General features: G+C 43.7%; 1 protein-coding gene across 8 annotated transcripts in view; it reads right to left on the minus strand.

The window, feature by feature from the left end:
• The window catches only part of LOC136434330 (lysine-specific demethylase 5A-like), a 38,253-nt gene that overhangs the window by 12,983 nt on the left and 12,393 nt on the right, over positions 1-12,877 (minus strand). For 6 of the 8 annotated variants that reach the window (XM_066427101.1, XM_066427104.1, XM_066427102.1 and 3 more), the window contains 13 exons: positions 11,907-12,036; positions 11,018-11,292; positions 10,314-10,352; positions 9,012-9,170; positions 8,544-8,663; positions 7,892-8,050; positions 6,586-6,678; positions 5,941-6,029; positions 4,419-4,581; positions 3,549-3,668; positions 2,925-3,119; positions 2,201-2,382; positions 300-424 (listed from right to left, as the gene is read on the minus strand). In XM_066427101.1, coding sequence (XP_066283198.1) covers positions 300-424; positions 2,201-2,382; positions 2,925-3,119; positions 3,549-3,668; positions 4,419-4,581; positions 5,941-6,029; positions 6,586-6,678; positions 7,892-8,050; positions 8,544-8,663; positions 9,012-9,170; positions 10,314-10,352; positions 11,018-11,292; positions 11,907-12,036 — 1,849 coding nt within the window. The remainder of the gene's footprint in view (positions 1-299; positions 425-2,200; positions 2,383-2,924; positions 3,120-3,548; positions 3,669-4,418; positions 4,582-5,940; positions 6,030-6,585; positions 6,679-7,891; positions 8,051-8,543; positions 8,664-9,011; positions 9,171-10,313; positions 10,353-11,017; positions 11,293-11,906; positions 12,037-12,877) is intronic. The other 2 variants (XM_066427106.1, XM_066427100.1) reach the window with 1 other exon arrangement.

Here is a 12,877-nt window from a genome sequence, read left to right on the forward strand (position 1 = left end):
ATACGCACACACACATAATCATCAGTCCCATAGCTATATAGATACAGTACTGTGAATGCATCTAAGTTTGCGTGGTTTTAATTTCGCGGTAGGGAGGGAATGTAATGTTCGCGGTGGTTTGAAGTTCCCGTCTGAGACAATAGTAGACAAGGGGGCAGGAAGGCAAAAACTTTCGCAGTGGATTTAATTTTGCGGTGAAGAGCCTCCCGTGAAAACCGCTGAAAACATAAAACCACTGCGAACATTTCTGCATCTACAGTAACAGTTATTTCAGAATAAAGAAAGGCTTCGGTGCTCACCCAGCTTGTCGAGTTGCGGAGCCTCCATGGCACCCTTGACTTTGCTGGACCAGATGTTGTAGGACTCGGCCCGCAGTTTCAGTCTGTGCAACATCGAGGGGAGCTCGTCTAGCGTGTACCGATATCTGCACAAAAACACAACAAATAAACATAAATAAACAACACAACATCGAGGGGAGCTCGTCTAGCGTGTACCGATATCTGCACAAAAACACAACAAATAAACATAAATAAACAACACAACACTGAGGACAGCTTGTCTAACATGTATTGATATCTGCACAAAAACACAACAAACATAAATGAACAACACAACACTGAGGACAGCTTGTCTAACATGTATTGATATCTGCACAAAAACACAACAAATAAACATAAATAAACAACACAACACTGAGGACAGCTTGTCTAACATGTATTGATATCTGCACAAAAACACAACAAATAAACATAAATAAACAACACAACACTGAGGACAGCTTGTCTAACATGTATTGATATCTGCACAAAAACACAACAAATAAACATAAATAAACAACACAACACTGAGGACAGCTTGTCTAACATGTGTTGATATCTGCACAAAAACAACAACACATCAACAATAATAAACAGCACAACATCAAGGGCAGCTTGAGTAGAGAGTGTACGACCTGTATCTAGCCCTTCGGGGCACGAACATACAATAAAGGTCTTCATTCAATAACACATAAACAATAAATATACAAGTCACTAGCGAGGTCAGCTTGTCTACATGTACCAATATCTCTGAAAAAACAAGGCAACACGTATGGAAGCAAGTCAGCCAAGACTAGATCCCGGTAGTAACATAACACAAATGTTAGTTCCCCTATATGCTTGTCCTACCTGCAGAAAATCTAGATCAATTCTGAGGTGAAAAGTGGACAATCTGTGTGTCCGCACTGCCAAACAGTGTGTTTTTTCCGAAACTCAGCAAGGCGTTCAAATTAGTCTGGAGGAAAATCATTGCTTCATGTCGTGGATCATTAGCATGACAAACACGTCATGTGACCTCAATTACCGTGGCAACGAATCTACGGGCCAGACATTCAAGAAATAACTTTTAGAAGGAGTCCTTTCAAGTAGAACACCTTGAATACGGCACAGCAGAGGCAGCGAAATTCTTATGCACATCCAATCATGGCAAGGTATGTTTTGATCTGAGATTTGCTTTGCCAGACAATCTATGGGCTAGGTAGTAGGTGGGAATATGAAAGGATATTCTTTTTGCTATTCGATAATACCTTTTTTTCTGACCCTTTACAATAAAACCAAGTACATGCCTGGTTGTCTCAATGTGGCACAGACAGACAAACAAGCCTGCCCCTTATTATTGGCACCTTACTGACTTACACATGCCTTGTTGGCTCACAGTCACAAACAAACCTGTCCTTGATACGTTGATGAAGGTTAGTCCCAATCCTGTCCTTACCTGAGCACATGCCTGGGTGGCCCACAGTCACACAAACACGAAATCCTGTTCTTACCTGAGCACATGCCTGGCCGGCCCACAGTCACACAGACAAATAATCCTGTCCTTACCTGAGCACATGCCTGGCGGGCCCACAGTCACACAGAAATACAAGCAATCCTGTTCTTACCTGAGCACATGCCTGGCTGGCCCACAGTCACACAAACACGAAATCCTGTTCTTACCTGAGCACATGCCTGGCCGGCCCACAGTCACACAGACAAATAATCCTGTCCTTACCTGAGCACATGCCTGGCGGGCCCACAGTCACACAGAAATACAAGCAATCCTGTTCTTACCTGAGCACATGCCTGGCCGGCCCACAGTCACACAAACACGAAATCCTGTTCTTACCTGAGCACATGCCTGGCCGGCCCACAGTCACACAGACAAATAATCCTGTCCTTACCTGAGCACATGCCTGGCCGGCCCACAGTCACACAGACGGTCGGCGTGTCGCACACACACCAGTTTGCTGGGGCTGCAGGGGCAGGTGACGGCGGACAGGAAACACGTCCGCATGCAGGCGTCACACTGCCGCTCGTCGTCAGGCAGCAGCTCGAAGGCCTCCCGCTCTGCCTCTGTTGTGCCCTGGGGGTGGGGGGGACAGACAGGAGTAAGGGTCTAGTTTGAAATCTGTGTTGGTAGAAAACATTCTCAAGCAAAGTAATTCCTTGACAAAGATTGCAGCTGGAGGGTCGGAAATTTGGGTCAGCGCAATTTTTGTACAAATGGAAAAATTAATACAGTTTAACTTTGCTTTAGGACAACGGTTTCATACAACTGGAGACAAACACAGACTTACATACACTTACAACTATAATCCTTTTCTTAAATATTCCTACACTTCTTATAATCTTTTTTCCTCACACTTTCAATGGGAATCAATGCCAACAATCTTCATCTGTCCAAGGATATCTTACAATAAATGGAAACGTGACAATTCTAGCATCTTTTCAAATTCTAGGCAACCAACTGAATTTTTCTCCACCATGCACCCACGTCTTACTTACCCTTTCCAGCAGAGCCCTTCTGGATTTCTTCTCCGTCTCCACCATGTGAAGCATCTCCTTACCCTGCTTTAAGACACTATCTAACACCTATCTAACATCTAACACCTGAAGACATCTCACCCTTTCCAGCAGAGCCCTTCTGGATTTCTTCTCCGTCTCCACCATGTGAAGCATCTCCTTGTGCGTTGCGGCCGCGATGTCCAGACCGAGCGCGTCCGGGTTCGCCGCCATCTTGCAGATGAGCTCCTCGTGCGCGAACACGTTAAACCTCTTCAGGGCGCTGTAGTGGTCGACGCACGCTCGACCAATGGGGAGCTGCGGAATACGCACGTTCGAACGTTAATTTCGTTTATACATGGATTCCATAAAACCTGCGTGTTGTCCTTCTTTACCAAGACTTACTTCAAACCAATTCCTCAATCAACTTTTCAAATGGAGTGGTAAGAAAACAACTTCATATCCTTTTCTTTGTTTGAAATCATCCTCAACTGAGGTATACCATGATGCCTTTTTTAAGTAGCTAGTGGTGCAATGCAGCTTCCCTATGTTTTCAGCCAAGCACATCCCCGTACAGGGATTTGACACCTAAGCTCCTCCATTATTTTCTGATAAAATTGACAGCTGAAAGTTTTAGTAATTTAGATTTTTTAAGATCATTTTCTGAGTAAGCCACAAAGCTTGCTAGGCTAGTATGTGCCCAATATTGTAGCCTTATGCAGTACCCAATGAGAAGGGGTCCCTTACCCAGTCTGCAGGGCAGAAGTTGACGGCTTCTGCGAAGTTGTAGCCTTGGTTGAAGCCGGCATGGTACGCCCGGGGGAAAGTCACCACAAACTCCCCCGCACACTGGTTCGTCCGGTACACCTGTAGACACACACGTCAACAAAAATTGGTAAAGAGGAAAACGATCCGAATAAGAAAAAATGGTCAAAGTTCTAAATTCTATACTCAAATGGGTGATTATTACTGTAATCAATGTCTCAAACTAAAAGAAATGTTAGAACATGCACACATCTTTATTTCTGGCAGTCACAGAGGCATTTGGCTTTCAAAAGTTGCTGGGATTAAGATAAGTGTCAAATTTCAAGCAAGTGGAGTTACTTTGATATGCCTGCAGGTGTGTCTGTGTTTGTATGTGTGTGTATATCTGTGTGCATGTGCTTGCACATGTGTGTGTGTGTGTATATCTGTGTGCATGTGCTTGCACATGTGTGTGTCTGTGTTTTTTAGTATGTACAATTGTTTATGTATATGTGTATGTACTAACCGGGACATTGCCATCCGTGATGATTGTGGGGTTCATGGTTGATGGTGACCAGCTGGAGCGTGTGTGCATGTGTGTGTGTGCCTCCGTGCGCGTGTATGCGTGAGCATGTATGTACTAACCGGCACATTGCCATCCGTGATGATCGTGGGGTTCATGATGGTGACCAGCTGGAGCGTGTGTGCATGTGTGTGTGCCTCCGTGTGCATGTATGCATGTGTGTGTGTGTACTAACCGGGACATTGCCATCCGTGATGATCGTGGGGTTCATGATGGTGACCAGCTGGAGCGTGTGTGCATGTGTGTGTGTGCCTCCGTGTGCATGTATGCATGTGTGTGTGTGTACTAACCGGGACATTGCCATCCGTGATGATCGTGGGGTTCATGATGGTGACCAGCTGGTGCAGAAGGTCCGGCGCGTTCACAAACAGCTCCGGAGCGTTCTGCTTCATCACCGCCTCAAAATCCTCCGCCCTGGCGCCGGGCACGCCGTACCACGTCTTCGGCTCGCCCCTGCAGATAAACAAACAAATAAACATCAACACAACATCGAAATCCTACCACCTCGCGCCAGGCACGCCATACCAGGTCTTTGGCTCACCCCTTTAGATAAACAAACAAATAAACATCAACACAACACCTAAAGCAGTGTAAAGGTAAAGCAGCTGATCTCAGGCTGAGGCACGACTCTTTTTCGTTAGCTAGTAGTGCAATGCGGTTTCACTATGCCTCACATATTTCAGACAAGTACATTGAGTCACCCTTTCTATTTGCAGAGGTTTGACGCAATAAGCTCCCTCCTACACAGTGCCCCGGCTTTACGTCACAATCCAAAAGAACAAAGCAGCCCTTTTCCAGTTGTGTCCTGACCAGAGCATGAACCCTGGCCAGTGTGGAATGCTAAAAACCTCTTAGCCAGTAATCAGTATCATAAGAACTATCATGTGTTATCATTACTAGTTGTAGATACATGTATTCTGCAGTGTAGGTACTTGATACAGTACCATCATGTGTTATAAGTGCTAGTTTCACTAATAGTCCAGCGGCATAGTTCCCAAAATTAGCTGAATTGTGCACTTTTGTCTAAAAGCACCAAATTTGGCACACATGTAGTTGAACATATTCTGCACAAATCTGGATATGGAGGCATTTTCATTTCTGCCCAGGAGGGCCGTGGCGGCATCTTAAGTTTAGAACACAAATAATAGACTGACCGTTCTAGTACCCTTAATAAGGGAGAGGGGCCAAAAATTAAACATTAATGTTTTTTCATGAAAATTAGTTTATCGTTAAAGTCAACTACAAGGATCGTGAATCTGTTAATTTTATTTTAATAACACGCTTCTATAGAAAATTATTAGTCATTAAACTTCATTTTTTGTCCATTTTTTAACATAAGAAATGGATGTTTGTTTTGTTTGTTTGTTTGAACCTTTGTTTATTCATGATAAGCTCAAATCGGCACGCAGGCCGCTTTTCATTGAGGTCATGAGGGAAGAGGTAAGGGTCAGATACAATATAACAGAGATACACAGTCATTTGAGTCCTAATAACTCTATCAACATAAATCATTACATGTTTATGGTACAGCAATATACAATTTCTACAACATACAACATAAAGTAGGGCGAAAGCTGGTTCATGGTCCGTGTCCGTTCGTTTAGTTCATTTCCGTTACTTCAAGAGTCTCTTAAAGGAAGTCAGATTCGGAGCCGTACGTGTGTCTGGCGGTAGGCTGTTCCAGACATTTGGTCCACGGTAGGCTACCGATTTTCTGAAGATCTCTCGCTTGGGTTTGGGGACAACCAGCTGACTGCTTGTGCTTTGTTTACTTTCCTTTATCAGGCAAAATTTTTAGGTATAATGACTCACCAGTGTAGGTAGTTGATCGAGTAGCTCCAGTGGTCCTCGTTATGCCAGCAGAAACAGGAGAAGCACATCCCGACGTACGTCCACGGGATCTGAAATACAGCCAGAAAACTTCAACACAAGGCAGACAGCTTCACAATGCTTTTAATGATACCAATACAAGTGATTAACTCTACATAAGGACCACCTAGCCATTGATATATAGTCAAGCCTGTACAAGTGACCATCTCTACCTGGCCATTGTAACCACTATTTGGTGGTCCCTTTGAAAGTTTTTCCGTTGACACAAGCATTACGAATTCTGTCTATAGTGACCATCTGTCCACATAGACCAGATTTTATCAGTCCTGAGCAGTCTTCTTGAGCAGTTTTGACTGTATTATCAAAAATATTGGAGAAGGCAAAGCAATACAATTTGTCCTTTCACTGCAACAAGTATTGTCCATGTATGCTGCATTGTCTTACCGTGATTACAAATAATTTCAATGCAACAGGTCTGGTCACGTTTGTAGTATCCTTCAACATTTCATTTTCAATTCCGATACAAGAGACTAAAAAAATACAAGCCATTAACAACATGTTACTGTCCACATATACTGCATCACTTCACCATATTACGTTTTTAGACCATGAGTTAGATGGGGTTACCTTCATGCCCGAGATGTCAGCACTGATGTGAGACAGGACAGAGGCGTCCAGCACGGGGAGGTTGTTCAGGTTCCATGGAGCCATGGCGTACTCCTACACACAACAAACAAACAAACATACGAACTTTAACATCACATCATTATAGGTTCCACGGAGCCATGGCGTACTCCTGCACACAACAAACAAACAAACAAACTTAAACTTCAGATCCGATCACTACAGGTACCACAGAGCCATGGTGCACTCCTAAACACAATAAACATAAAAGATATTAACATCACATCCGATCATTATAGGTAACAGAGCCATGGCGTACTCCTAAACACAATAAGCAAAACAAACATACAAACTTAAAATTTACATCCAATCACTCCATGTAACACTGAGACATAGCATACGCCTGAGGTCTGATTGCATCCGATTTTAGCTCAGTTTTGATGCAGAATGAAAAGTACACAGACTTTTCCATGTCCTTAAATCTGTGGCTGTTGTGGAACTGAGTTGAAGGCAAAGTCTTAGGGACAATCTTAGAACAGTTGTGGATGTGAACAAAATTCAGCTGACATGTAACCGAAAAAATTGTCATAACGCCATGCAGAAAGTAAAGTCTGTAAAGCCCCCCCCCCACTGCGTCCTAAACTGGATTTGTGCTACCCTTGATTTTATAATGGGAATATCATTCAAAACGTACAAGAATGACCAAAAAGACAACAGAACACACAAAGCTTAAAAAGATTCTTTTTTGGCGAAGAAATTCGTTGAGTGTTTTGTCAATTCGATCGGCTGCAGCGACGCGGCCAGCGTGCCGCGGGTCCAGTGAATTCAAAGGGGGGCTTTAAATAGCCTGAGTACCAACCTCCGTAGTGACCGCTGGCTCAAAAGAATTCGCTTGCTAACCACGGAGTCTGACCCTGCGCGTATCCGTCACGGCTGTTAGCCAGATATTCGTTTCGATTTTGAACGAGCTCGCTGATTGGCCCCATTCGTCTAAGCTTCTCCCCATGCCACACTGTTCTTCGTAACGGGTAGGTTCTAAGAACTGTTGCCATGGCGATTCTTTCAAAACTGGACCCGAACAGGGCAATAGAGGCACCTTGGAACGAAAAATGGCACCTAACGCAGCTCGAATTCCCCTCTTTACGTGATAATGAGACAGCCGTTACGGATACGCGCAGGGTCAGACTCCGTGGTTAGCAAGCGAATTCTTTTAAGCCAGCGGTCACTACGGAGGTTGGTACTCAGGCTAGGCTTTAAATGGAATGATAGAACAATTGAACAATGAGGGGGGAGTGCTCTGAAACGTTACCTCGTCCTCCGGACTCATGACCTTGCCGTTGGACTTGCAGGGGAAGCCGCTGCCGTGCTCAACCGTGTGGAGGTCAGCGCCGTACGAAACCGTCACGTCGTCCTCGATGGAGTTCACCAGACGCCAAAACTCCTTCTCCACCGTCTCACACGGAACCATCTAAGAAAACAAACAAAAGGAGAAATCATATGAATCTCAGGGTTTACTTATTCCTCTGTCCCATGGTAGCAGTATTGGTTTTAGTTACAGTTCGGTTGCTTCTTTGGTTTCCCAGATATCTAGAAGATGTTCGAAAAGTTTTTCAGGTGAGCTGAATACAGTTCAAAGTCAGAGAAGCTCTTTTATGTTGTGAAATAAGGAGCTTATTTTCCAATTTTCTGTCTGTAAAGGTGTTAACTTTCATTCTGAAAGCCTGGCACTTTATATGGTGTCTGCTTTTGGTCAACAGGCCCTTCTGCCTTCTCATGATTACCATAGAGCAAAACAATCAGTGCATATCATTATGGAAGTTCCGCACATTGGAACACGGACATCAATTTTCATTAGGACATAGTTATAATGTGCATAGGGAAGTTCTAAACTATGGAATAGGGACAACACATTGAGTTAGGACATAGTCTTATCCTAAGGAGTTGTAGAAGACAGAACTCACATGTACAGGCATGCTGAAGTAGTCCTGCTTGAACTGGTCTGCCATCTCCCCGAAGGACTGCAGCGTGTACTCCTTACGCGCCTGCTCAAACCCATAAGGGTCCGACGGCTTCGAGCACTCCTGCAGAGGAATAAGGAAACAGGTATATTCAGTTTGGAGCATAGGAGCATATGTATTGTACCCATTGGTTTTGTCATATCATATGATGTTGAACGAAGAACTATTTCTTTAAATCCCTTCATTCTTTATTGTTGACTCTGATTTTTGAGGGAAAAACCTCTTGTTGCGAGTAGTTTGTGTACTCACAGCAGCTACACATTTGGGACACCAGTAGGTGCATGATGTGGAAGGGTTGATAATGTAGGAAGTTCTGTTTTTGCACTCTTATTTATTCTTTATTTCAGCAGTATCACTACCATCAGCCACACTAACGCCATGCATCTGGGAAATAGAAATTTGAGTACTCACAGCGGCCACACATTTGGGGCACCTCCAGTCGCCCTTGGGTATCTCGGTGAGTGGGGGGATGAGGCAGTACGTGTGGAAGGCATCGTCGCAGCCGTCGCACAAAAGCAGGTGGCTCTCGTCATCTCCCTTCCCGCAGGAGTGGCAGATGTACGTGTCAATCTGCAGGGGAACAGGGCAGGGGTTACAGGGCATGGGTCAGGGGGGACATGGCACAGGTCCGGGGGTACAGGTCACAGGCTGGGGGTTACAGGGCATGGGTCTGGGGGGACATGGCACAGGTCGGGGGTTACAGGGCACAGGTTACAGGGCATGGGTCAGAGGTTATAGGCACAGGGTGGGGGTTACAGGGCAGGGGTTACAGGGCACAGGGCCGGGGTTACAGGGCACAGGTTACATGGCACAGGGCAGGGGTTGCAGGTCAAGGAGGAAAGGTCACTGTGCCATGGCAACAGCTATCCAGGGAGTGGTCTCAGAGTTTTGAACCAAAATACAATAATTCTGATTTGCCTTTATGCTTTCAGTTCTTCACACGAAAGAAAAATTTCTGGAGGGAGGGGTAACAAAACAACCGACCACACAACAGATATAAACAACTGAACTCAGGAAATGATCACCAATCCATGCACTTATGTGCTGTCCAGAGACTTCCCAAGTCATGGACACCTGATAAACCCAGACTTAAAACTAAAATTCTTAGTGTGAAGGTGAAAAATACAGCCGGGGAAGTTTTCAGGAGCAAGGGGCAGGTTCAAAAAGAAGGCATGGGAAATGTGGGAAAGTTTAGAGGGAAAAATGGACGAAATGTTGAGGAGGATGTGTGATTGAGTGTGAAGAGAGAAGTGACAATGAGAGTGAAGGGTAAGGCAGTGTTAAGAGTGTAAAAATATCAAAGTGAGTGTGAAGAGAGAGAAGATTCATATAAAAGGGAGATGTGAATCAAACGTAAAGAGATGTGGAATTGAAAATGAAGGGTAATATGTGACTTGAGTGAGAAGGGAAGAAATGTAGATTGAGTGTAAAAGGATAAGTGAATTAGATATAAAGAGAAAAGATATGGAATTGAAAATAAAGAGTAACATGTGAGTGAGTGTGAAGGGAAGAGAAGTAGATTGAGTGTAAAGGGAGAAGAGATGATTGTTTGAGTATACTAGGGAGATGTTGAACCAAGTGGAAAGGGTAATGTGTATGCAGCACAGCACACAGGCGTATATTTTGAACATTCCAGGTCGCCGAGTTGGGCACAAGTACGACACAATGGCGTGGAATGATCGCCATGACAACGGGAGAGAAAACCATATTTACCCCGTTTCGACGTCGGACGGACATGCCTGATGACACGCCCTTGAAAAGACAGAAAAACTGTTATCGTCAACTGAAAAATGTTACATCTAACAACTAGTGCTCTTTTTCTTTCTCACAACTGCCATAAAAACATGCCAACACGATAATCCAAGTACAATGACAAACAGACTATACTATATTCCTCAGGTTCAAAATGGGTAACTTTAGCCAAAATGTAAAAAAGGTATAAAAGGTTTGTTGAAGCTAAGCAAAAGTATGTGTATAGTTTGAGCTGAATAGTCAAAAACAGCTTTTTGATACAATCAAAAGATAATACAATGTTTAAATTTCCATGTCAAAAGCACTCAAACAGTTTCAAGTTAAAGATTTTGAAAAGCAACACCGTCCATGTTTTCCTGCCTTTGTGTTGGCATCCTTTTCTGGCAGTATCAATGGAAAAACAGGACTCAAAATGCTTTTTCCCTGTAACCTGCAACATTTGCAAGTTTTCAGAAATCTTACTAGAAATTTGGAGAAACTTTCTGCACATACAGAAGGCATTGTTTTCGTCTTACTACAACATAGTAGCTTATTTTGATTCCCAACACCAGGCCTGAAAAAGTTGACTACATTTTCACCAACAGTTTAGAGAACTATTTCTGCCCGTTGCAGGTTACAGGCGAGTATTTGGGGCCCTGCTGTAGGAGGCAGTCTGCTGTACTTACAAAGTTTGCGGCCAGAGCTCCACTCCTCTCTCTCAGCCTCCGTACTTCCTCCTTGGGTGGTGGAGACGGGGAGTCCTCCTTCTTGGGCGTGTCCAGTTTCCGTGGCGACCGCCTCTCCGGGGGTTTCTGATCGCCCGGCTTCTGCTCCAGGGCTGGTTTCTCTTCCACAGGTGATTTCTGCTCGACAGGTGGAGGCTGTTCCATAGGTGTTTCCTCGGGCTCCTGTTTCACCTCAACTGTCGGCTCGGGTTTCATGTTGACGTGCCCTTCTTCTTCTGTGGACAAACAGGCGTCTGTTAGAAAAGGACTACATACAGGGTGTTGGTATGTGATAATCACTACTTAAGCTCCTATCTCACTTGACTCGTGACACACTCCGACTGAGCGATTTGACAGCACGCTCAACAAAGTTATGATAAACTTATATTATAAACATCGATAAAAACTACTTTTTACTTTTGTATGTTTTGCTTTCTTTTTAGTGATACTTGTACGTTTTGCATAATATTCCCATTATAAAGTCAAGGGTAACACGAATCTAATTCAGGATGCAGCCAGGTCGCCGACGTGCCGTGGGATAGGTGCTCTAAGTACACAATAATCAGTAACGGCAGACTTCAACCCTTAACCCATACTGCTCTGCGATCGTCCGTCCTACAAACAAAATTACAAATTGCTTTTTGTTTGTTTGTTTCTCATAACCAGTAAACAGCCTTTAGGTGTAATGCAAATTTTGTACAGTTGGTACAATCTGCATGAGACAAGACTGTAAGGTTTGATCCACCCACACTGGGTTAGACCCCACTCTCTTTTGAGCCCTGCGAAGTCTAATCCAAAGGACTGTAACCTGTACAGCTGGGAGACCATGGCTTGTTCTGCAAAGTCTTACCTTTCAGCTTCTTGAGCCTGTTCTTCTCCTGCGCCTTGAGTCCCAGTCCCATCATCTTAGGACCGGGGCCGAAAATCTGCAACTTCTTCAGTTCAGGATTTGCACTCATGTCTAGACATATGTTCTCCTCCTGTGGAACAAAACAGATACGTTCACGACATGGAAATAAAATTGAACAAACTCAGAAAAAAACAATATTGAATCCTGACTTGAGATGCTTTAAGATGAAATCATGGTGGTTGCGGGAAAAGTCTTAGATTTCTAAACTTGTCTGAAAGTTGACTAGCTTTGTTTTATTCATATGCATAAAGTCTACCACTGGCTGACATGCTTAATTGTCTGGACATGATGGCCTGATAACTCTGTTATTGTAGCATATTTTGAAATTTGGAAAGATTTTGCTAAAAGGTGGGAAAATGACTCCACTACACCTAAATCCCATTTATCAAGCTGCTCTCAAAAATATCAATTCTTACTACTTTAGGAGCACCTCACCCCGTTATGACACAGTGCAGGAATAGAAGATGGTATGCATAATGTAATGTTCAATAAATTCTGAACTTCACATTTCACCAACAAGCACTACAGTCATGAAACAATTCTCAAATCTAACATCAATTTGAAAACAGAATGGAGCACATCTCCCCATAAAGTTCCCAGCTTTTGAAGAAAGGCTTTATAGAAGTTTACAAGGCATGGGTACATGTAGGCACCCATCGTTTGCTTATCAGCAACTGGAGATAGCATACTCTCTAGCAAAAGTACAAATATCCACACATTCTAGACCATGTCTTCTCTTGAAGAGAAGGCAAGTCCCTGTGAAAACTTAAGTTATAAGACCAGCACGTTGCTTTTATTTGAGCACAATGAAGCTTGTTTGTACACCTTTACCAACTAAAATTTCCCCAAAGTAAATAATTTCAACTCATTTGATTGAGCCTTGGATTGGAATCTTTTGTTTAAAAATATCA

The sequence above is a fragment of the Branchiostoma lanceolatum genome, chromosome 5 (assembly GCF_035083965.1).
Source record: "Branchiostoma lanceolatum isolate klBraLanc5 chromosome 5, klBraLanc5.hap2, whole genome shotgun sequence".
Lineage (NCBI taxonomy): Eukaryota > Metazoa > Chordata > Leptocardii > Amphioxiformes > Branchiostomatidae > Branchiostoma > Branchiostoma lanceolatum.